At 40.6% G+C, this 26,399-nt stretch overlaps 1 protein-coding gene across 1 annotated transcript in view; it reads left to right on the forward strand.

The window, feature by feature from the left end:
• The window catches only part of LOC115799086 (collectin-12), a 40,474-nt gene continuing 14,075 nt past the window's right edge, over positions 1 to 26,399 (forward strand). The window contains exons 1-2 of the mRNA XM_030756045.1: positions 1 to 265; positions 1,279 to 1,329. Coding sequence (XP_030611905.1) covers positions 259 to 265; positions 1,279 to 1,329 — 58 coding nt within the window. The 5' untranslated portion in view covers positions 1 to 258. The remainder of the gene's footprint in view (positions 266 to 1,278; positions 1,330 to 26,399) is intronic.

The following is a 26,399-nucleotide window of genomic DNA, read 5'->3' on the forward strand; positions in this document are numbered from 1 at the left end:
TCTCCTTCACAGCATCGCTGCAGAACAAGGCTCCGGGATCATCACAGCACTATTGCAAACACTGTCCTGAGCCGCAGCGAGCGAGAGAGCAGAAACGATGGGATTTTAAACTGAAAGTGGAGCGCGAATGCAGAGTTGTAGCTTTTTATTTTCTTTAATTACAGTGGAACAAGTTTACACTTTTGCACTGGATGGTGAGATGCGCATAAAGTGACGGTCCTCATCTCTTCTAAAGTCCTCAACGAGTTATAAAACGCCATGAAAGGTACGTAGCCCACATGTAGCTGTAAAATAAGTGCACGACTTTTACGTGTATTAAATTACTGCATTGATTTGATTTCATCTGTAAGTGTTTCTTTGTGCTCTGTGATGAACATCTGGATGACATTACGGTACTGCGGTGCAGAAGTTGTAAAACAAAGTTTTTGTTTCTCCACCAGTTGCATCCCATAGAAAGAATTAAAACACTAAATAATATTTGCACAATTAGGCTGCTCAACTGCTAATGTGAGAGTTAAAACAAAAGCGCAGATCTAAGAAAAGAGAGGTTTTAGATGCACTTGATTTTAAGCATGACAAAGAGAAGGGTATGACTGATGATGACCAGTGAGCACCACCTGCAGAGCTTCGTCACTGACTGCTGTGTTTGTGCTTAAACTCCAACAAGTAGCTGGATAAAGACAACAAACTGCAGCCTTTTTAATTCATCAGTATCGTCATCATTTGGAGTGGACTGGAGGTGAAATAACACTCAGGAACGTGTGATCCACTTTGCACCAGTGGCTGCTGATCTAGTCTAACCCCCTACCAACAAAGTCATCCCTCCCTACCTCCCCCATCTCTCCCCCTCACCCATGTCGCCCTCCTTCTGGCCCCATCTGTTAACCATTACCAATGATGTTCTCTGTGCTCTGCTCCAGTCTTCAGTGCAGTGTAGCAGTGTAATTAGGGTTTACTGTCAACAACCCAGAGAAACCGCAGCCTGTGGCTTTTACAGTTCTGTGGACCTCCTATCTCCAAATACACACATACATGCACGCACACGCACAAGAGATGATACTCCACTATCTCTAGCAGAAATCCTCACTGGCTGCCTCTACTTTGCTAAACACAGATCTTTGTATTTAAGGATAACTTTTTTTTTGGCTCTATGCAGCAGCCCTGTAGTGTTTCTTTTACTTTTATGTTGTTTATGGAGTCCTACCAACTGCTTCAGATACAGTGTACCCCCAGTAGTGTGACCTATTTATGTCATATGTTTCTGATTATGTCACGCAGACGACTTTGCAGACGAGGAGGAAGTACAGTCTTTTGGATACAAGAGGTTCGGTGAGTGAGAAGTGACCTTTTCTCCTTTTTTATTAGCAAACTTTTTTTTCTTTTGTTTGTTCTGTGAATAAAATGCCACAAATTAAAGGCACTTAGTGTGTGGGCTCACCTCCTTCTCTCTTTCTGCTGTTGTGTACCTGCAATTACCTGGAGATTTACAAGCGTGTTGCTCTAATTGAATGTCTTCATGTCAGGACAGACAGCTGGCTGCCTGAACCTCATCTGTCCCGATAGTCGTCACTAATGGCTTGCCTCTGATGGCAGGATTTGGGTTGAACATAAATGTGGCTGACAGTCTGTGAGGTCCAGCTCGCCACATGCTCAACGACTGCTGACAGAGCTCACCAGATCAAGAAGTTTCAAAGCCTCCCCTTTATCCACTTAAACCAAGTCACTTAAACATGTTGACTCACACAAACATGCCAAGAACCTCAAAAATGTGGCTACTCAAACTGAGACTGTAGTCAATGCATGTCTGTCTGTTGTGGTACATGCATTTTTGTGTGTGTAGAAGTGTATTCATGCACAGGCAGCATATGGGTTTTTCTTTCTTCACAGACTTGTACGCTAGTATTGAATTGACCATAAAGATAAGGATGAAAATGAGCTTAAATGTGCTTTTTTTTTTGCTCATTTCCGCCTCCATGTTTTTATTCTTGGACTCTGCAAGAAAAACTTTACGTGATTCATGGTTAAACCTTCCCCTTTTTATCTCTGGTTTTATCTCATACTCTGGCGCAGACTTGCAGTTCATTAACTGAACCAAGCTGCTTTAGCGTCTTTCCATTTAAGCCAACTTTGTTCTGATTGGCTGCCCCTTAAAAACAGATGGTTTGAATGCCACGTGGGTGGGGCTTCTGTGTTCAGATATGCTGAATGTGGTCATCTCAGGCATGCAGCTATGCCATATGAAACCATATGAAACAGGACATTTGGATCAGTCTGAAGCCTCGTAGTAATTACTTGCGTACATTCTGACCGCGCTGATGATGCTGCAGTCTGAAAGCAAACGGAGGAGAAACTGCTGCTGTGTACTATAGCCCACTGTTCAGTCGGCTTTCAGCACTCTACAGTCTAAATACATCAAACTTGGTATCCTACTGAAGTTAATCCACCAGTGTCGCACTCTTCGGCTCGTAAAACTTTGTTACAGATTGCTGAAATTTCAGTCTGTAGGCACACTAAATGTTTCACGCAGACTATTCCTGCCCTCTAAAGATTGCTCTCTGTAACAGCAGTCAACCCCCTTCCTCTTATCACTGCACTACATTCTCAAATAATTGTGAAATTCAGCAGTGGCATGGGGAAAAAGTATCCCTATTGCTCTCGGCAGTACTGAAGTGTTTTTCTGCCAAACACATAGTTCCCATGACTAATGCATCCTAATTTTTTGTAATTTGGGCAAATTGACTGTTTAAAACAACACCTCAGCTCAGTGTTTTCCTCAAAATCGGCTTTAATATGATCCATTCTGCTCCAATAATGCACTTTTTCCTCCTACTCTTACCCCTGCATAATATATGTAATAATCTCTCCATCACACCTTTTTTTTATACAGGATTTGCTCTCAGTCTTATTTCTATAGTTGCTGCTGAAGTGCTGTTGGGTTTTGTGTTTCAGCATATTTACTATTCATGCTTTTGGAGAATTATTTAAAAAATGGCACCAAAGGACCAGCTCTCTGTCACGCACTCTCAACCGCATAGTTATTATTCTTTTTGGATGCAGAGCACATGCTTCATCACTGCTTTGTTGAGTCAACATTGATTGGGGATCAGGAGCCTCAGAGTCTCTGTATTCAGGGTGTTACCAGAGTATGACTCATTCACACACGGTTTGGCCGAGGGCCGCGAGAGTAGAAAGGAGGCAGCGGGCTGCACTGTTTAACTCAGCACCGGCGGAGACAAATTCAAACTGTGCCCAAGCACAGTCTCTTTCATCCGAGTCACCCGAGTCGAGGCATCCTGTTTGTCTTTCTCTGTAAGCGCATGCAAGTCCTGCTCATGTATTAGATTAGAGAGCTGTGGTGGGGGGCAAATCCAGCTCCCTTTTAACTTTATTCAAATGAACTTTTGACATTTGGATGAGTAGGACGAGAGAGCTGCTGAACTCTTAGCTGAGTGAAATTGGTCCTGCAGGGACACGGCAGCTGTTTGGAGGGGCCGGCTCCAGGGGTCTGCCTCACCCCTCCAGAGGCTTTGTTGTGCAATAGAGCTGCGTTCATGCGGACCGTCAAGAGCCCTCATTCTTCCACTATTAGCGCTATAATGTCAGTTCACAGGGGGAACAAACAGTTATTTCCTCTCTGTATGTTTTGCTTTAATTCATTGCAGTCTCCCGGGAGACTGATAGTGTTTAAATTGTCGTGACATGTCAAAGCTGTGAATGTTGTGTGAATCTCTGCCCAGTTTATAAAGTCACCACTGAGCTTAAAAAAGGGGGGACGGGTTAACAGGGAAAAGACAGAACACTTAATCCCGCTGGATTTCCAAAGTCAACATGAACAAGAAACAGCACCTTTAACATGAGTGGGCTTTGGTTTCCCCTTTTACATACACATTTCTCATACTTTGCATTGCTACTGACCACTTCTCAAAGTGTGCCAGAAGTTTTCCCAGAGACCCACGGGCTTCCATAACATTCCTGCACACAAAGAAAATCATCTTAGGGAGGCTTGAAACATGGATTCAAAAGGAATGAGCAGCTGTCAGCAGGTAGATCATGCTTTCCATATGTCGAGCCCCATGATTAGGACAGAGCCTGGCATGGTAGCTGTCATCAGTGTGTTAGCATTTGTGAATGAATGCATGAGAGGCGGCTATATATTTCTGGGTAGAAGTGATATTTCTTGTTGCATAAGAAATTAAATATTTTGTCATGATTAGAACAAGATGTTTCACGCTTGTGCTATTTAAAGAAATTAGTCTTAATATCAGTTGTCCGTGCTTTGAGTTAATTGTAAAAAATGCATTTGAATGCAGTTTGCTGCACATCTGTGGCACAGAGGACTGGGGGGCGGGGGGGGGGGGGGGGGGGTGTGACCACTTACATGAGTCCTCTAAGTTTAGAATAGAAAAGATACGCAGTAAAATACCACATGGTTTAATTGTTGGCTTCATCTTTCCGGATCGTTGTTTATGAAGCTCTCCTCCAATTCCTTAAATTCCAGGATTTGATGTCTTCATCTCAGTTTTGTGTTAAAGTGCAGATATGCAGCTGGAATGAAACTTAACACCACCTTCATTCACTTTCTCTACTGTTTTGGCTGCGGTCTATACACACGAGCAAAGTCCGGCCTCCCGCCTTCCTGCAAAGACGTTTATAAGTTTTGCATTAAAAAGTACAATGTGTAATATCAACACATGTGGACCAGTAATGCAATGTAAGCACATGCTGAAATATCTTTAAACTTGCATTTTGGGGGGTTTTGTGCTTTTGCTGACGTGCAAAGTAAAAAGTTGGCTTCATACAAAGGCACACACTCACACGCACAGACACACACTTTCTAAACAGACTGAGCTGTTTCTGATTCTCTTTCTTACTTAAGCATCATCCATAAGGCATGGATACATCATGTATATTTACACGAATGCAAATATAGACACGCATTTTCCACTTGCTTGTATATGAATGGAAATGTACACCACTCACCACCATGCACGCACACTCACTCACTCACGCACGCACACATACACGCACAGTTATCAGTGCATACCCCAAGTAAATTCATATGGTAATCCCATCTCCCTCCCTGCCAAGTTGAAGCCAGACCGGAATTGCTTTCGCAGTGCACAAGGTTTAAATGTATTTATTTTTCTGTGGGGGGCTGACACAAGAAGGTCATCAGAATAAAAAAAAAAAAATCTACCTGTGCTTTGGCTGAACTCTTACAGCCCCAATAGAGCTAGTATAATCAGCGGTCAACAGAAGTCAGCAGCTGCCCTTGGCCTGATTCAAACCATGAACCTTCCAGAGTCACTTGTCACCAAACTTCCATCACATCCACTAAAGAATTTTTGCTGTGGCCTATTTTTTGTTTCTGAAAATTATTTACCATGAGAGTATTTGTCTAATCACAAAACAAATTATTTTAATAGCAGATTATTTTTGCTTGATTTTCATGTCTTCACAGCAACCTGTGCAAGTGCCAAATAGTGTAGTTCCTCCGAGAGACAGTTCCCATAGACTCCCATGTTAATATGCCAAACTGTATAGCAGGAATAAGCACGGTCACAGGGGGGTACAAAAACCCTTTTTTGTTCTCCTTAACTGATTTCCCTCAAGCAACTGTATGGAAGTTTTTTACTCACCCACTAAATTGCACCAGGCCTTAAAGTTATGCGTTTTAAGGTCACGGCTGCTTTGACTGGCAAGTTGATGCTGATAAAGGTGGGTGTCTGAGAAGTCTGTGCTCGAGTTTTTGTGACTAAAATTCTTGTATTTTATTTAAATGTTACAGATACACAGAACCATATATGTGCTAATTAGGTGGCAGTTTAGATTAAAAAAAATTTATGTGAACTTAAAGCAGTTTAAATTGGTGAATTATGCAAAATAAACCACCTATAATAGCTGTCATGCTTGAGGAAATTATCTATAGAGACCAAAACTGTATCAGACTGTACAGTAAATGCATTATTTCTGCTATAAAGTTGGACATTTTAATGTGACAGTCTGTGGAACTGATTTATTTTTGAAGCCAGCTTCAAGTGGCCGTTCAGAGAGCTGCAGGCTTTTGGCTTCATTTTTCAGCCCCAGAGGTTACCACCTGAATAGCACCCACTAGAAACGGCATTAGGACTGACATACAAAACAGCACAATTAGTCTTTGAACCTTATCTTTAGGTTATGTTGTAGCAATCACAAATTTCTGTCAGATATTAGTGTAAATCAACTTTCTGACAAAATGTTACTACAGGTCAACACTTTGTGGTATAGTTATGTATAGTGAGTTATTTAAAGCATGCTGTAGCTAAATGAAGAGAGGCAGAATTACAAGGAATGGGGGGGGGGGGGGGGGGGGGGGGGTAAAGATAATAAATTAAAAACATAAAATGCGAGACTTCCTCCTCAAGTTGAGAATAAATAAAAATGGGAGCACATCCTCTTGGGACATGCACTGATGTCTGGATGGGGGTCATACTCCCTGCGCTGCTGTGACTCCTGTTCCCACACATGTGGGTTTGGAGAGGCCGGGCTCAAGAGGTTTGCGGCCCGTGTGTAACCCAGAATGCACTAATCTATTTCCTGCACTTGTTATGGTTTCTCCAGCAAGGCCCGGAACATTCCTGGCTGAGCGTGGTGTCGGGGTATCTTTGCCTGGAAGCAGCTGTGTCAGCACGGCCAGGGCTCGGTTCAGCCCGGTGGGTTTCTCTGGCACAGAGTATCCCCCTGGCTTCACAGCCGCCTTTAGCTGTAGTCTTAATGACACCTCATCCACCACCTCATCCATCCTGGTTAACAGAGTATCAAACATGGTTATGTTAACATAGGTGCTTGTCAGACACTGACACATTTAATATACGCTGTCATGTGATACTTTGCAGTGCATTTGTCAGAATGTCTGATGGGGAATTTTATGAACTTTGCTGTGGTTTCTGCTCTTTTGCAGGGTTGTGTTGTGGGATTCTCAGATTCTGCTTCTGAGTTCTTTCTCCAAACTACGTGTCAGCTTTTGATCACTTAATACTTTTATGAAGTCTTAATTTTTTTTCACTGTCTGCCATACCACTTTCACATTTTTCCTTTGGCCTTGATACTTTACAGTCAGCATGCCTTTGCAAACATTTATTGTGGGCGAGCGTATGCGTCTGACTTTCCTTGTGCTTTTCTTTTTGTTGCCATAATGTTTGCATTTTCTCTCAAATTATTATTAGTTCAGCAGTTCTCAGCAAATTTTCCTTTTGCCTAAATTGCATATTGACATTGAAGCTGTTCAGATTCACACTGCATGGATCAAATGACTATTTGCTTCTGTTTTCTAAGCGGGGTTGCAGCAGGCAACTGTTTCAAGCAATGAAACTACCTGCACAGCACTGAATGACCACCAGACAAAGGTAGAGACTAGCTAGGTGTATTTATCAGCTGTAGAGGCAAATTTTCCCTCATGAGGAGCTGAAAAAGTAAAGACAGGAACAGGAGATTCACATTATGAATGTGCAGCTGATAAATCTGCAGCATCTGTGTGATGCTGTCATATCAACATGGACCAAAATCTCTGAGGAATGTTTCCAGCACCTTGTTAAATCTCTGCTATGAAGAATTTAGACAGTTCTGAAGGAAAAACAGGGTCCAACCCAGTACTAGCAAAGTGTACCTAATAAGGTGAGTATATACAAGCAACATATGCACCCATCTGAACAACTTATTTTTTAGGGAAGATGGTGCCAGGCAACATTCAACCAGTTCTAAGAACGTATTCCAAAGTATGGCTCTATTATTAAAGTCCAGGTGCTAAACTGGCCTGCCTACAGTCTAGACCCATGACCCCTTGAAAACATTTGGTTCATTATAAAATGAAAAGTAGGACAAAGGTGGTGCCGAACGTTTGCGCTGTTGAAATCCAAATCAAGTGAGAATGCAAATATTTCTCTGTCAAAACGACAGCAGCTGTTGTTTGAAGAAAACACAACTATCGCAACTATTTCTACAGCGTATTGCTGGCATCAAATTCATAATAGTATACATTTTTCAAGAAACAGTACAACTTTTTAGTTTAAACATTTAATATGTTTCGTATGTGCTATCTTTGTATTTTTTTTTTTTTATTGAGTGACAAAAATAGGGTAAAGTGCTTTGGAATAGCCTTTGCTGAAAAAAGCTCCCCCTGCAGAGGTGTAAATCCAACCTGAGCATTCAGCAAGGTAACACCTGCTGTAGAGAGCAGACAAAGATGGGAAAATACTTACTGAATTCATCTGCTAGAGTGAGAAAACGAAGCAGTAAAACACTGGGCTTTGCTTTGACTTTCAAGGGCTTCTCTAGTAAAAATCAGGAAGTCAAAATTGGCCTGTGTTTTAAAGCGAGCGTAGACCTCACAGACGTGAAATCACTCATTTTAAAAGTCCAGATTTCAAATCCAGACTGGGGGCAGACTGGTTCAGTATAAAAATAGAAAGCATTTTCAAGAGTTTAAATCTATATTCAATCATTTAAGCATATAATTACACGTATTAAATCTGCATCATATGTTTTGTTTTTTTGTTTTTTTTGGTTGTTTTTTGGCCTCCTCCTGTCACCTGTTTATGATTCTTTGTAATATGCTGTGACACAGGTGATGCTTGTTGACTAATTTAGCTTATCTTTTATTATTATTTTAAGGGAAGTAGCCTCAATACTTTAAATGTTCATACTTGAAACATACTGAAAGCTGTTCACAGTGTGTTAGAGGAAAAAAGAGAGAAATTCCTGTGGCGACAAGAAGGCAAAGATGAGAATTAAGTGTTTGTGCTTTTCTAAGAACAATGAAGGCAGACATTACAAATTATACTTCCCAGATTGAAAACCACAAATGATGCAGTATAATTTGATTAAAAAAAAAAAGAAGTTTTTTTTAAGCAGATTCACATCTCAGTTGTATTTGTTCTCATTTTCTCTGCACAGGGAGAGGAGAGTAAAACTAAGCCTCAGGGTGTAAACAGAAAGATGATGTACAGACCAGGGTGAGGGAGTTTCTAGTCTCATACCACAAGACAGACGGGAGGAGAGATAACACACATGCTGAATGAGCAGCAAGAGCAGAGGGCGCTGGACAAGAGGGGGCCTTAACCCAGGAGAAAGAAAGGGAGGAAGGTGGAGGTGCTGCAGCTGGTGGTTGAAAGTGAAGAGCGGGGAGAGGTGGGATGGGTTTGGAGAAGCATGATAGGAACTCTATGTCAGGAGAAAAGGTTTTGTTAATATGTAATGGTAGTAGACAATGAAGTTGTGACAGTATTAGATCCATCTGGACGTGTGTATTTGTAGCACACACACACACAACTTTTCAACATAAAAGCATAAGTATAATGAAAAGAATTGTGTAGTTTCCCACCGACTTCACTCGCAGACATTTACACTCCATCTTATCTCTGTTATGATTCAAACCTCTCAACCTGGAAACTCACTGAACCATCTGAATATGAAGAAAAGCAGCTGAAAGAAGGGATGGCGGCCAACCACAGAGGAATTTTAGGAACAAATCATTTTTCTTCTGCCTTGAGTTTTCAACAGTATTATTTTATTAAGACAGCTAAGTGCAGTTACACGCATTTCAGTTTTATACTACTTCTACTCTACTGGTACAATAGTGTACTTTACAGTTATGATTTTTAAAAACTTCATTATTTTTAAATTCAACTGTATTTAAGCTGCTGCTTCAAGCGATGATATTAGATCTTAGTAATCACCTTCTTAATGGGGCAAACTGTACGAGTCATGCACTCACAGGCCACCTTGTTAAGGTACACTTCTTCAAGTGCTTGTTAACACAAATATCTAATCAGACAATCACATTGCAGCAACTAAATGAATTAAAAAAGAGCTTCGTAAGTTTAAACTGAGCATCAAAACGGGGTAGAAAGGGGATTTAAGTGACTGGTGCCAAACAGGGTGGTCTGAGTCTTTCAGAAACTGCTGATCTGCTGGGATTTTCCTACACAACCCTTTGTGGGGTTTACGGAGAATGGTCTGAAAAAGAAAAAATCCAGTAGCAGCAGTTCTCTGTGGAAAAATATCTTGTTGATTTCAGAGGTCAGAGGAGAATGGCCAGACTGGTTCAAGCTGATAGGAAGCCAACAGTAACTCAAATAGCAGAAGAGCATTTCTGAATGCACAACTTGCTGAACCTTGAAGCAGATGGGCTACAGCAGCAGAAGACCACATGTGGTGCCACTCCTGTCAGCTGAAAACAGGAAACTCAGGCTATGGTTTGCACACAATTACAAAAATTGGACAGCAGAAGACTGGAAAAACAAATAATGACAATAAATGGACTAATAAGTCGTGATTTCTGGTGCAGCATTCGGATGGTAGGGCAGAATTTAGCTAAATGGACTGGTATGTACTTAAGTAGTGCTTTTCTACTCTAACTGAGCTATCAAAGGGCTTTTTACTACAAGCCTCGTTCGCCCGATCGTACAAGAACTATTTTCTATGCCTATTTGCCTTGTCTAATATTCATGCACACATTCACACACCGATGGATGTATCAGGTGCAACTTGGGGGCCAGTATCTTGCCCAAGGATACTTCAACATGCATCGGTAGTAGCCAGGGTTTGAACCTGATTGGTAGACAACCTGCTCTACCTCTTGAGCCACAATTGCCCAGATGACAGGAAAGCATGGAAAAAGCTTGCAGCTTTTTCATCAGGCAGCTTTTTTAATGCTGCAAAAATCCATTGGTATAGAACTAGCTTGGTGCCCAGCACCAACCTACAAAATAAGCAACTAGCTGAGTAATATAGAATGAGTTGTTGAGATGGAGCCGCAGGAACTGAAATAGTGTGTCTTTTGGTCTCTATTGTAGGCCAAGATTCAAAAACATAGGAGACCTACAATTTTCATAATGCAACTTGATTGCATCTTGTACTACGCATTGTCATGTCACTTGGGACTGGTGCTGGAGATGGGTCAGATTCCCTCTAATTGCAGACTTGGTCCTGTGAGGTTTAAAAATACTTTACATTTATTTTAACTAAACTGGGCTGACTTTGCTCAGCTGACTCCCCTAAGCCTTCAGACTCAGTGTTTTCAGCTTTTAATATGTCATTTCTGTAAGTCTGAAGCAGAAAGGACTGTTTCTCAAGATGAGTTGATTGATTTTGGCATGTAAAATTGTTGTAGTTCCTCTTTAACTGAAGGATCTAAAGAAATCTTTCACTACTAGACAGCAGGCAAATAGATAGCATTAACCCGACAATCAGTTCCAAGAGATTCTGTAAACTCTTGTCCAAACTTTTCACCTCCTCTTTGTCTTTGTCTCCCTGTTATACTTTCATTAGCTTGAATAAAATATCTGTAACATGACACAAAGCACTGGATGTAAAGAGCAGGCGTCGATCTGCGATGTTTTTGCCAGAGCAACACATGTGCTGGTAGTTAGCTGCTATTTTCAGTTCTGGCCTGTGATCATCTGAGTGTCTGTGTGACTTTACTGACTCACCTTTAAGAGTGAAGAAAAGCAGCAAACTCCACTGTGTTCCTCCAGCTCCAGCTCTCACACACCATAATAAGCCCAGTGTCCTTGATGTGACCCATACGCAGATGTCAAGGGAGGGTTTCTGGAGTCCAGCATGGCCTGTTTTGTGTGCCTTTCAGGGGTATTTATACTGGGGGTCTGAGTCACAGATTTAGTAATTAAGTGAAAGAATTGCAGAGCAGTGAGAAGGCTTTCAAAAACACCTGTGTATTCTTTTAATGCCTGTAGTGAAAAGGCGTATGTTAAAATTTGGCATGATGCAGGTCTTTGTTCTGCAGGAAACGTGCCTGTACATAAGGTTTTACATTTGTATTCCCTTGGTGTTTATGTGTGTGTGTGTGCATTTGTCTGGGCATGTGTGAGTTCAGCACTAGAATAACACACAATATCTCACGTTTGTAGTACAAACTAGTTTTATGTGTTTTAGTCTCCTGTGTCCACAAACACTAGGATTTCTCCATCACCTCCGGCAGCAGAACACACAGGCGCACTTTTACAATGAAGTTGGGGATTCTAATTTCTCCTCTTTTAGTGTAAGTAATAGAGCCCCCTAAAGCTCTTACTCTCAGTCCAAAATGTTAATGAAAGGAGGGAAAAATGACTGTGAGGGGTGCCAAGATCAACCCACAGCTTCCTGGTTTGCAAAAGGGAGTTGAAGCAGAGAGGAACAGTGTTCAGCTCCAAAGCCCTGTCGGATCCATAATGACTTTCACATTTTCCATCTGTGGAGAAGACTGCAGGCACATGGAATTCACTAAATTTATTTTCTGGCACCTTTGCCAAATGCTTATCATGCATGCATCTTTGAATACATTACGGATGCATAGTGTGTGCTCTATGCTGTAGTGCATTTTCTGTTATTCCACATATCACGTAGCTGATATAGTTGAGTGCACTTTGATCGACTTTGTGGAAAAGCGTCTCTGAGCATGCAGCCATTATGTTTGTAGTAGTGTGCAAAAGTCTTGAGCCACCTCCTCATTTCTTTATATTTTGCTAGGAAAATGTGCAAGAGGTGCAGCAATTTATAGGAACATGTGCAAGTGTACATGGAAGTACAGTATACAAGGCAGATTTTTACAATTCTAACAAGCCTCAGAGTCAATATTTGGTAAGCCACTTTTATTTTGCAACATGGCCTGAACTCGCTATGGGAGCTTTCCTGTAATTTCTTTAAGTAGTCTACAGGAATAGTTCTCCAGGCTTCTTGAAGGACATTCAAATCTCTTTTTTGGATGTTGGCTGCCTTTTGCTCCCAATCCAAGACTGATAGTGTTCCATTGTGTGTTTTTCTATCCAGGTATGCTTTTACTGCATTGGCAATGGTTTGGGATCATTATCATGCTGAAAAACAGGGAAGCATGGTGGATCAAAATCTAACAGTACTTTTCTGTGTTCATAACTCCACTGCTTTTGACAAGATCCCCAACAACTGGGTGAAGTGCACCTCCAAACTGTGACAGAGCCTCCCCTGTGTTTTACAGATAGACACTCACTGTTTTACCTCTATCCTGAACTCTTCCATATATACTGACAAAAAATTTGAACCAAAAATTTCAAATTTGGATTCATCAATCTATCAGACTTGTTGCCACTGATTTTCAGTCCAGTTCTTGTGTAATTTATCATACTTCAGCCTTTTCTCCCTCTTTCCCTTCCTTAAGGATGGCTTCTTGACAGCCACTCTTCCACTGAGACCATTTCTGATGAGGCTTCAGTGAACAGTAGATCAGCTGAAGGACCACATGCATGTCTCAGGTCCTGTGTCAGGTCTTTTTCTTTTTCTTAAGGACTTGATTTTCAGATACTGTTCATCTGCTGTAGATAGGGTTTTTTTTTAGGCCTACCACTTCTTTTGTGCTCCACTTGTCCTCAGATTTATTTATGACACACTGCACAGCATGTCGAGATATGCCAAGTTTTTGGTTAATAGCTCTTTGGGAATCACCTTGTTGGTGCAAAAACACTATTTTATGTCCGTCAAACTGTGTAATATTTGACAATTTTCATAGATTCAAGGAAAGAAAAGGGAACAAATTAGTTTTTGTGACAGGCTGCTAGTAAGAAAGTGCATAAAGATAAAATTTAAAATGGTTTTTTTGCTAAGTTGTATTCATTCCTTGAGTTTGGTGCCTTTTTTTTTTTTTTTGAATGAGTCATAGGTCAGTGTTAAGTGGATTAACAAACAAGAAAAACGTTCCTCTGAAAATGGTCAGGTACGAAGACTGGACTGAAAATGAGTGAAAAGCAGCCAATTTCCACAGAAACACTTGTTCTTTGGAAGCATAATATAAAGAAATGAGCGGTGGCTCAAGACTTTTACACACTACTATATATATCAACATAGTCTGCATTCAGTGACTAGATATATTCAGGTCTTTCTACTCTCCGTTTATGGTAGCCAAGACAAAAAATGACCAAAAAAAAAATTGTTTACAAATATAACTGCTAATGTGGTTCTTGTGTAATAGTTTGTGCATGTGCACAACAGCAGGACTTCATAGGAAGAGCTAAAGTAAAGTCAGACATAAACAGATCACTGAAGTGCAGAAAGCATGGGATTTGTTAGCCTGTAGAATACCAAGTGATGGACAATTGTTTTATCTATATTAAAAATGAGTATTTTATCAAAGCTAAAAAAGTAGTAAGTGCCACAACACTAAATCTGCTGGCAGGTGAAATAGTTGTAATTATATCAGTACAATGAGACTGTCAACAGGTCAGATATATTAGACAGCATGAAAACTGTCAGTTTTTGAAGTTGATCTCTGAATCAGTAAAAATGGGAAGCGTTCAGATCTGAGTGATTTTGGTGGAGTTTGATTCTGGAAAGGTGTCAAACTCCACCAAAAGAGTATTCAGCATTTGCAAATGCTCCACGAACCAGTGAAAGAAAATGGCCTGTGCTGATGAATCATTTTTCCGAAATGACTGCAGGATGGGAAGAAGGCAAACTGGTGGAAGCAGGTTGATTCTCCGCTGGGAAACCCTTGAGTTTGACACACACCACCTACAGTATCTAAATACTGTTGCAGACTTTATGGCAGCAGTACTCCTTGATGATGATTCTTGAGGAACATGATAAAGAATTAAAGGTGTTTTTTGCAGCATCTCAATCAAAATGAGTGCTGCAAAAAACAAGTCAGATCTATGGAGATCTCACCTGGTGATATTTTAGGGCTGCTGCTGCTTTAAGAATCTGCTGCTTGTGTTTTGGTGCTTGAGACCACAGACTTTGCTTCGGTGCTATAATATCTGTTCTTCCTTTTTGGGCATTTGGCACATTAAAGAAATTACATATAGATTGGGGACATTTTCATCATCACTTGTTAGCAAAGTATATAGGTTTTTAATGCAGGTTCATAAGATGCTCACATTTCAATAGATATTTACACTCCCCAGCTTCTTTATTAGGTACAGCAATCCCATGCAGTACATCCACCTAATATTCTAAATTTAGGAAAATTATAATGTTCCCTTTGTTGACAGAGAGCTAAATTATACAGTCATTACTGAGTGTTGCGTGAAGCCACTGAGAATACATTACTGTATGTGGGTTTTGTGTTGGATATTTGATGTTGAACTCCAGCCAAGCCGTCTCTACAGAGACTAACAAATTCATCCAAATCATCTCTCAATGCTACCACGTGAATGGCCTCTGAACTTATTTTGCATTCTAAAGTTGTTCCTTTAAAATTGACCTATTATGCTGATTTTCATCTCTGTACTTTTATTATTGGACTCTAGAGTGTCTTTGCATGATTTACAGCTTAAAATAACTCTAAATTATCTCATACTATTATCTTATACCTTGATACAGCCCCTAAGCTGTTTTAACTCCCTTCCCTGAAAGGTTACCTTTTCTTTCAGCCAACTTTCTCTTGACTGGCTGCACCTCTCTTGGTTTCTGTAAACAGAATTTGGTCCTTGTGAACACATCCTCCTTCTGTTGTGAGAACTTTTTTTACACTTGCTAAAAAGTTTAATTTCTCATTCTTAGACAGAAACTTTTCAAATTCATTCATACACATTCATAGACCAAGCATTAGAATGGGGATGAAAGGTGATTTAAGTGGCGTGTCTGAGTATTTCAGAAACTGCTGATCTTCTGGGATTTTCCCACACATTCTCTGGGATTCACAGAGAATGGTATGAAAATGAGAAAATATCCAGTGAGCAGCAGTTCCCTGTGTGAAAATGTCAGAGGTCAGAGGAGAATGACCAGACTGCTTCAAGCTGATAGGAAGACAACGGTAACACGAATAATCAGTCATTACATGCAGAAGAGCGTCTCTGAATGCACAACACATGGAACTTTGAAGCAAGTGGGCTGCAGCAGCAGACGACCACACCAGGTGCCACTCCTGTCAGTTTAGAAGAAAACTGAAGCGACAGTTCATACAGGATCACGTTGCCTGGTCTGATGAGTCTCAATTTCTGCTGCAACATTCAGTTAGTAGGGTCAGACTATGGCATAAACAACATGAAAGCATGGATCCATCCTGCCTTCTATCATCAGTTCAAGCTTGTGGTGGTGATGTAATGGTATGGGGGATATTTTCTTTGGGCAAACTTTGGGCTCCTTAGTACCAACTGAATGTCTAAATGCTACAGTCTACCTGAGTATTGTTGCTGACCATGTCCATTGCTTTATGACCACGGTGTACCCATCTTCTGATAGCTTCTTCCAGCAGGATACTGTACTATGTCAGTGGTTTCTTGAACACGACAGTGACTTCACTGTATTTAAATGGCCTTCACTGTCACCTGATTTCAATCCCGCAGAGCCCTTTTGGGATGTGGTGAAATGGCAGATTCACATCATGGATGTGCAGCCAACAAATTTGCAGCATCTGTGTGACACTGTCATGTCAATATGGACCAAAACCTCTGAGGAATGTTTCCAGCAGCTTGTTGAATCTGTGCCACGAAGAATTAAGGCAGTTCTGAAGACAAAAAGGGGATCAATCAGTAAAAGCAAGGTATACCTAATAAAGTGGTGAGACAAAAAGAGGGGAAAAGAATAATGGGCTCCCTTTAAAATGAATGTATGAAGTATAAGCATTTGGGTACATTTGTCTGCTGCCAGTACTAGAAAAGATGAACTGAAGACCCAGTAGGCTGGTTATACAGTGTTTTTGGTTGTCACCTCTTACGGTTTGGAGTAAAAAAACAGGCACTTTGATTCCTGAGCATTCCGTCCTCTATCCTACAGAGTAGGGATTCAGTCGCAGCACTTCTTCTCAATTACCCTAAACAAACAGTTTTGTCAAGTAATTTAATGCCATTGTCTGGTGTTGATTACTGCTTTCGGTAAGCGGTATTGGCCAGATGTCAGACAGCTCCTCCTGCCTCTTGATTTTTCGTCATGACTGCAGGCTGCTAAGAGTTAGAAGTGTGTGTCACCCTCATGTCTGGAGTGTGTCTGTCTAAACAAGGTTCAGCAGAAAAGCAAAGCTCTTCTTCCTGACCAGGATGGCTCGTTGTCATTCAGACTGACATGCCACACACCAGCATCCGACCGCAGAGGTTGCAGGCCACCCAGAAGACACTGCAACATTCATGATGCAGTATTAACATTTCCACCTGACATAGCAAACCATCAGTTCTTAGACCTGCTCCTCTTTGGATTGTTGATTTTGGCGGTTTCTCAGCCTTTTGGAGTAAAAGTGTATATCTATGTAATTGATCATTCTGCTTGTGGTTTTCTTCCTTTCTCTCTCTCTTATAAATTAAATGTTGTGGTGAGCAGTTCACATATGTGATTGTAATTGTGAGTTTTCCATTCTGGGAAATGTGTATTTTGATCAGGTATTCTTCTATCCTCAAATACTGTATAAAATATTTGCAATACTAGTTTAAAAAATATTAAACTAAAAGATAACACAGCCAACAACTACACTTTGCATCCACCATTTTTTTTTTTTTTTGCCTGTTCACAAAATTTTCCAATTACGCATACAGTCAGAATGTACCATTTGCATCTGAATTAAACCTATATAAGTGCCTTTAAGGCTCTAACCACCTGACAACACACAGGCCACAGATCAATTTATATTTTACAGCCATCAAAGCCACTGTTAAATGATAGAGGTCCTTGTAACACAAAACCCTACAATCACAGGCCGGCTTCTTTCACGATGACCATAATGTTATACAGACGTTACCCACAAACAACACCAGAAGAAACCATCAGGCCAGATTGAAAATCTCAGTCCTGCTGTAGAGGAAACGAGACATGTGTCAATTAAAACCTGTCCTCTGTCCATATGGTGGAGTCAGTGGTGGATGTGGCCAGTGTGGTGATGAGCTTGGCTGATGTATGTAATAAAACTGTCCCACAGAGATTTTCCCCTAAAACTTGTTTCTGTCAAGGATCCAGAATAACCACATGGCTCTTTTACTCAAGGTTTGATCTGTCAGAATAGGAAGTGTAGTTCAGTGCATTTAATGGTGAGAAGCTGTTTTGGATGAACATAAAGCACAACATCATGAAGGTTATTTTTAGCTTTGTGTTAAGCTGTGCATCAGTCTATAACTGTCTCCTTGTAACGTCACGAGTAGAGTACATGCCCATGCTATGGCACTGTTTGGCCTGTTTGTGCTGTTGGTCATGAAATGAAAAGATATGATGCTTTTGTAAGGTGTTGTACATGCATAAATGTAAAAAAAAATAAATAAATAATATTGGTCATTTTAGCAATATGATGACATTTGCTCACTGGTTTGATTTCAACCAGAAACACAAATCCCCTTTGGGGTTGCGGAGTTGTGTCAGGAAGGGCATCCGGTGTAGAAGTCTGCCAAATCAGCTTTCGTGGATCTAAATTAAATGTTCCACCCTTCCATTATCTTCTGCTTATCTGAAGTTTGGTCATGTGGCAGCAGGGTAAGGAGGGTATTCCGTGTCCTTCTCCCCTGCAACATAGCTCCTTGTGGGGAACACCCACATCTCTGCTGCTGCTGATGCAACTTGCACTCCACATTTCCTCATGAATAAGATCCCAAGATACCTGAACTCCCTTGCTAAATGAGATGCTATTGTCCAGAATTAAAACAACAGGACACTTTCAAACAGTGTTTTAAGGCCACAAAGGGAAAAAAAACAGGTCATTTTAGCCTGTTTATAGGTGGTTGCCAGGCAACATGATGGTGTCTTGCATAAAGTTTTGTGGATATAAATTAGAGGTTACTATTGTGAAAAAAATTAAATAACACTTTTATAGGGTGTTATAGGTGCATAAAAACTGGTTATTTTAGCTAGTTGCTGGGGGTTGTTAGACAACATGATGACATCATAATATCTTATATGGATAAAATCTATTTATGTTCCAAGTTTGGTATTTTTAGTACTTTATGTGACAATTAGTTCAGTTTTCCCTTGTTATACTTTATTTTGGATGTAGCTGAGGAGGGATGAGCAGCCACAGCAGAATGGCACAAGTTCTTCTTCTACTTCAACAAGAGATTCATCACAAAACTTCTTTGAGTTGGGGTCATCTAGTGGCCATTAGAGGAACTGCATCTTTAAGCAACATTAAGGCTGTGAAGGTTGTAGCTGAATTATTTATTTATTTTTGGTGCCCTGTGGAGTTTTTTGTTACCAGATTTTCAATGTGTCTCACCAAAAAAAAAAAAAAAAAAGCATTGTGCGTATCTTTGAGGTCTGACTTCATTTTCTTCCTTATAAAATATTTGCAAAGCTGATTTTTGATCATTTTGGAACCTCTATTGTTTATAATCACATTACTGGGGTGCTTCATGGCATGTGCCACCTGTAAAGGAGGATAAACATGCAAAACCTTTTTCAGATCAAGTGAACTATGAGCAAATTTATTTAAATTAGCAGATAAGGTTGCACAAAAAGATATATAAAACATGAAGTTTGGAAACAAAGTGAATTCTTCATGCAAACAAGACTCCCAAATACTGAACTGTGAATATGGTTAAAGATGACGACAAAGAGGATCGATAGTTAAAAAAAAGAGAGAGAGAGTAGATTTAAATATATAGATATATTAAAGGAGTAAATAGGCTGTGTAAGATGCTTTTATATCCCATGCCAATTTCTAAAAGTAAGCCCACCAACAAAAACCACCAGGACATGCCACAAATACCATTTTGTGGTTTATTATCCCAGCTGCTCGTGAAAGGAACAACATTGTGTTATTTATTTGATTTTGGTTTTTCTCAGACTGGTGACATTTAGCTGTGTATTTTTCTTTGAAGTACTTGCCAGTGCTCCGTCGGCACTGAGGGTCTTTGTAGTGGGTTTTGAGCGGCACCTGAAGCAGCCAGCAGGCGACCTCAGCATTGATCGATGAGATTTTTGCAGGCAGAAATTCAGTTCCTGGTCTTTGCAGCTGAGACTGACTCTGCAGGAAGGAGCTACAGCTTTCATCAAAATGGAAAATGCTGACTGAAAGTGAATTACAGATTCTCAGTTTTTCCTGTATTGCATTTTCATTTGAAAGGGAATATGACACAGAATCAGATACTACATGGTGATATTAAGTGCTTCACTTCTGACAGCTGAATGGCAGCTGACTGAAGACAAACAACTTCTGAATCTTAACTTTCACTGAATACAGTGCTTCTTGTGTTTTCCTTGTCCTGGTTTCCTGCATTCTCACTGTGAACTCGCTCCTCTTTTTGCTGATCGAGTTGTATTTCTTTCAAAGTTGAGCGTAGGAAGGCTATCAAATTCTGGATGCTAATGTGATGATCATTAACCAGTGGGCCACACACACTCACAAAAAAGAAACACACACTTACTAGCGAGTTGCAGTGTTTGGAGTGCTTAAACTCTGATGTTTTGCTTTGTAACTAAAACCCAAGTCGCTCCGTGGGCCCCAAATCCCTGAGCCGAGTAAGTCCATTCCCACTCCCCACTCCATTGTTGATGAAACTTCTGGAAAGAGGACCTGTTTGTGTAACTGCAGCAAGCGCTGAGTCTGTGCAGGACTGAGTGGGGCCTCTGGGCTTGTGGGAGGGGGAGAGCAGGCCGTGGATGGTGCCGTAGCCTGCGTGCCTGTCTGACCGCAGCTCATCTGAAAACATTTTGAAAGTGTTTATTTCTCTACCTTTACTATCAGTTAGCAAGACATCATTATGGCAGGACAAGTAAAGAGCAGCTTGGCATGCTCATTTTTTAAGCTCTGTTGAGTGAATGAGCTTACGTTTGCACGGAAGTTGCACTAATCATTGCAACTTCATAAATTAGTCCATGTGTACTGGGAAAGAGGTCACTTATACTAATAAATTCACACATAATTAGCTCCCCAGATGAGAGTTCATTTCAGCTCTCGATGGGATTTTGATGTCTTTTAGCTCTGCTCTTATAAGACTGGGTCTGGGTCTGAAAAGTGAAGCCTTGAACCTGCATTCATTTTAATGGCCAGCAGGGGGCGACTCCTCCAGTAGTTTGATGTCTATGGGCAAAAAAAGACTGCTTACTTGATCTATAACCTGAGTAAACACTTTACTGATGATTTTATGGTCTTAATCCCTGATTTCAAGTCTTATAAGTACAGCATGATGTTCATTTTGGAAATTGTGGCCTCGTTTAGAGGTAAATAAACAACAAAGCAGGGTATAATTGGGCAGGCCTACATCGTGATTGGCAAGTTGTTACCATATAAGTGTACAGTAGCAGTCAGCTTCCGTCAGATCCACCCCTATGCTTCGCTAACCAATGCATGACTTTGTGGTGGTTCCATTAATCTTGTATACACAGTCTATGACCTGACTAGACACTCACTCCATCATCATCATCAGGCAGACGGAGGTAGAACAAGCAAAAACTGTCACTGCTCAAAAAACTGTCACTGGTCAGTTTTCAAATACAAATGTTGACAGTTTTCTACTATTGCTACTATCTCTGTCTGGAACTTTAATTGGAATAAAACTTGCAATAAAGTCAAGCTGAAATGCATTTCATAGGTACACACTTGCTAAAATTTTAGACAAGCACTTAGTCAAATCTCCAATTTGGTTAAAATGCAATCCTTTCAAATGCCCACAGAGTGAAACAACCATCACAGGAGAATGCAAGCACACAAAACAAAGCATTTCTCCACCTGTTTTTGTTTTGTAACCAAAAAAAGCAATGATAAAGCCACCCATCACCAAAGCAACAACCACACAAGGTGAGTTTCTAGCTGGTGACCACTGATGACCAATTGGCAGCTAATGCTACAGTCACACAAGAGAAAACTAAAATTAATCCAACCCTGTGCGATAAACTTATAATCTCATTGCCTTTGAAACGGTTGTTTCAAAAAACAGAGACCAAGTCTGCGACCAGTCGCAGTCGTTTGCCATCTTGAAAGCCACTTTGGTGCATCAAGATGGCAATAAAAGAGCTAAGATGGAGTCAGTCTGCAATCAGTTTGTGATTGAATCGGGTTAAGCTCGCACTTACATGCAGTTTGTGATAATATGGTGATTAACTGCAATAAATCAGCAAAAATCGCACATTTTTTGATGTCTATTGTAAAAATTCACCTCAACTACTTGCATTCAGAGTCTAGCCAGAACTTCATTTATTTGAAACTGCAATTCAGAAATTCCTCCACAAATAGTGACGTAGGTGCTGCAGGACAGCAATTTCATTTAACCACAAAAAGACATAGGTGCTAAGCAACTTAGTTTTAACAGGAATATAACCACAACGCAACCAGTTGGCAACCAGTTGGCAACCAGTTAAGTCAGGTCCCCTTTTGCGAAGAGATGCACCGTAGTCAGGTTGCATTAACTGGCGCAGACAGACTCCGATTAATTGCAATATGTTGGCAAACTTTTGCCAACTTGTCTGATTGTACTCAGTGTGAGTTGGACAGTGATTGTTTGGAGACAGATTGTCTCCCATCTGTGAAATTGTCTTGCTGGTCGTCACAGCTACTTGCAATCGGTCGCCAGCTGTGGAAAAAATTCAATGCAATCATTGAGCAACTGCTGATTTTTCTTAGTCACAAGCAGGTTGCCATCTCATTTTTCACTCTGGTGCAACTGAGCCGTGACATGTTGCATATTTCCTTCAGGAGCTGGTAAAGATCAAAGTAGGATGTTTGGCACTGATACTGTTGTGTGTGTAAACACTTCTCTATAACAGCATTAAAAGGGGATCATTGCAGATTTTATTGTTTTCAGCTGTTACTACATGACCAAAAAAGTCAATCAATTCGGCTTCATGAAGCGATTCTGCTTTTCTTTCCATTTGTCACGTTCCTTTGAGACTCAATTTCTGACCTGGAAGTTTTTTCATCCATTAAGTAAAAATCTCTCAAAAGCGTGGACTCAATGTTATCAGTATTTTTCTCATCATTACAGCAAAATACAAGTAGCTATTAACAAAGTGCATCATGTCTATTTTCTTTTAAATACCGCCTTTATATCAGAGAAGTTCTGACATATGAATTCGATCTTTATGTGGAAAGAAAAGTTCCTTGTCACTCCCCCATGGTCAGGCAGCAGACCGATGGAGCCTTTAAGAGCTGCTGGATGATGTCATCTTAGTTGCCTCACATTCAGTGTTTTTTGTTAGATATGAAAGAAAGCTCAGTGAGAGATATCCTGCCACAAAGGCACCACTTTTCTCCTCTCCTCCAGTTTTTACGTGGATGATCTGGCTGGTGTCATGATCTGTGAGAGGTTCTTGGCTCACGGTGGTTGAATCTAACAGGGGTTTACTGGCTTTTAAAGTCCATCCATCACTGCTGTCTCTCCACCGCTCAGATCTTTAAATCATTCTGCCTCCTCTCTCTCTCTCTCTTTTTTTCTTCATTTTTTCTCCAAATTCAGCCTTTTGTGACTGAGCGCTGGCCTAGTTCTCATTGTCTTTACACCTCCTTTTTGCTCTTCGTTCAGTTACTGACAAGTGTGAGCGCTTTTCCCGTATGGTTTCCATCACATGTAATAAAAGAGATGGAGCCTAAATCAGGCCACACATGAAGCTGGGATGCTGTTGGTTTCCTGCAGGGCCCCAGAGCCATCCCATGAACTCAAAATCCTTTGGCCCTAATTCAGCACTTCCTCTGATTGCATCATTGACAGGTAAAGCCTCAAAGCGAGCACAGTGGGCATGCTGCAGGACAGAATGTGCTCTCCGTGCCATTAAACAGTCAGGCACTAGGTGGAGAAACAATGCAGCTTCACTGCAAGAGAGATTTCACTTTCTATGTTCCTTAAGTTTAGGGGAAAGTCTATTCAAGTACAGCTGAAAATGCTCTTTGTGAATAATCTCCAAAGTTGAAGGCTACTATTTTAAACCTGATATGAGCAAGTATATACATCAAGGAGGGTAATGTAAAACATCGCAAACATACTTTTGGCACACATGAAACATCACAGTGGACGATATAAGACCATAAAAAGTGTTTTTTTTAATTTTTTTTAATTAATTAATTTATTTTTGCAGCTGTATGTACCTGAAAGTCACAGATTTATGTCTACAAACACTGAAAGTCATGCACCGGTGCACTTGTTAGCACAAACACACACACTGCACACACGATTCAGTGCAGGCCACCTCACATTGCCACTGAGAAATCTGAGCGGTGCATGACTCATTCATTGGGCCATCATCTCCCTCCTGACTGTAAAACAACTTGGCTTAGATTATAGTGAACCAGAGATCTTGTAAAACATCTTATTTTGGTTTGAGTAATGAAGGGCAGATTAAAAAAAAAAACAGGAAACAAACACCTTTTGGCATCCAGTGAAAAATTTTTTTTTACAGTTTTTGCTGATTCATCACTAGATTGGATCCATATGTGTGTGTCTGTGTTTGGAGGGAATGACCCTAGTCCTGAAGCTTATCCTAACCATTTTGTGCCCCTTTAGGAGTGTGTTTAAAATATGATGTAAATGGTGTCTATACGAACTCTTAACTAGCAGAAGCAAAGTTAAGTCAAAGTAATTTAGTTGTCAGATTTTATCCAGCTTTGCTCTTGATTTTTCCCAGTGATCACTTGCAGTATTACGACAACAACAAAAATGCAGCCCAAAAAGCTTACAGATTACACCATGCCAGTATTTATTTAACAAAAACTAAACCAAAATGCAGAAACAGTGTGCGGAAAACAAAGTACACCTTGTACACCTTGTGATTCAGTAGTTTGTAGAACCACCTTAGGCAGCAATAACTAGAAGTAATTGTTTTCTGTATGATTTTATCAGTCTTTCTCATTGTTGTGGACATATTTTGGCCCACTCTTTTTTACAGCCTTGCTTCAGTTCATTCAGGTTTGTGGGCATTCATTTATGCACAGCTCTCTTAAGGTCCCACCACAAGCTTTCAATCAGTTCTGTTGTAGATTTGCTGCTGTGCTCGGGATCATTATCCTGTTGCATGACCTCAGTTTCAGCCAAGCTTTAGCTGTTGGACAGATGGCCTCATGTTTGACTCTAGAACACTTTAGTATACAGAGGAGTTTATGGTCAGTGCAATGACTGCAAAGTGCAAAATGAGCCCAAATTATCACCCATCCACCACCGTGCTTGGGAGTTGGTATGAGGTGGTGATGATAAGTTGTGTTTGATTTTCATCCAGTGCTGTGCATTATGGCCAAACATTTCCACTTTGGTCTCATCTGTCCAAAGGACATTGTTCCTTGTGGTTCCTTGTGGTTTGTTCAGATGCAACTTTGCAAACAAGGGTTTGGAAGGGTTTCTCCTGGAAACCCTTCCAAACAAACCATATTTGTTTAGACTTTTTCTAATTCTACTGTCACAAACTTTACTAACTAAGGCCTGTAGAGTCTGAGATGTAGCTCTCTGCTTTTGTAGAGGTGGTTACACTTACAGATGATTAGTTAATCAATTGCATTTGATCAGCAGGACCTGGCTGCTACTTACTCTCGTAAGTCCTATGGAAGCAGTAAGGCCATACTTATTTTTTCACAGGACTGCATAGTTTTTTAGTTTGTTTGTTTTGTTTTGTTTTTGTGACTGTACTTCTGTAAAGGCTTTGAAGGCTTCTTCCACTGAAGCTGAAGTTTGTCTTGAACTTCTTTCTTGGTCTTTGGTGCCAGGTATAATTTACTGATTACCCTTTTGGAGTACACTGGTTCCTGGAAAGGGCTTGAGAGCATGTTAGGCAAGGCAGGGATCCAAATCACAGTTTGTGTGACCTCAGCTCACAGCTTTGTGTTCTCAGCCGTTACTATAGAGTCCCTGCTGCTATTTACAGTAAATAAACATGGTGTTTTAATGAACAAGGCACATGGATCAGCTGTGGCCTCCTGGATATTATTTTGTCATTTCAGAGCCCACGTTGAAAAGGATGATGTTTGTGTAATCCTTTGTTTCAGGAAACGAGGCTGATGAAAGATGCAGGCTTGGAGAAATTTTTTATCACCAAGGTGGACACTGTCTGGATGTTGTTCCAACTTTGAGGTTTTACAGAAACAATAGATGACTTTGTTGGAAAAGTACAAAATGGCAAAGGGAATCCTTTCTCACTGAAAACCCACTAGGGTATTTTTCTTGTTTTGGAAAGGCCCTTTGTGTTGGAGCATCATTTCTACTTTGCTATGAGCAGTAAAAGTGTTGGTGTCAACCTGTGGTCTGAGCATCCTGGCCGATGGTTGTTTTTGTGGTTGTGGTCAATATGATCTGACCGCGTCTGACTGTGTAGGCGAAGGGAAAAGATGACGAATTGGTGTCGGCTTTAATGACGACAAACCAAACTAAAGGAGTCTCTGATGGTAAACTGTGGTCAAGGAGCCTGATTCGTGGTATTTTTCCACTGTCTCGTTAAAGTTCATCTTCCTCCTGTACTGACCATTGACAAATTTGTCACTCCTGAAACTTTTGTACTTCATCGGGAGGCCGAGCCTATTACACACAGAAGGCAGACTTCACGTGCTGCAAACCTTTTGATATTTTATCTAT

This window comes from Archocentrus centrarchus, chromosome 20, assembly GCF_007364275.1.
Source record: "Archocentrus centrarchus isolate MPI-CPG fArcCen1 chromosome 20, fArcCen1, whole genome shotgun sequence".
Lineage (NCBI taxonomy): Eukaryota > Metazoa > Chordata > Actinopteri > Cichliformes > Cichlidae > Archocentrus > Archocentrus centrarchus.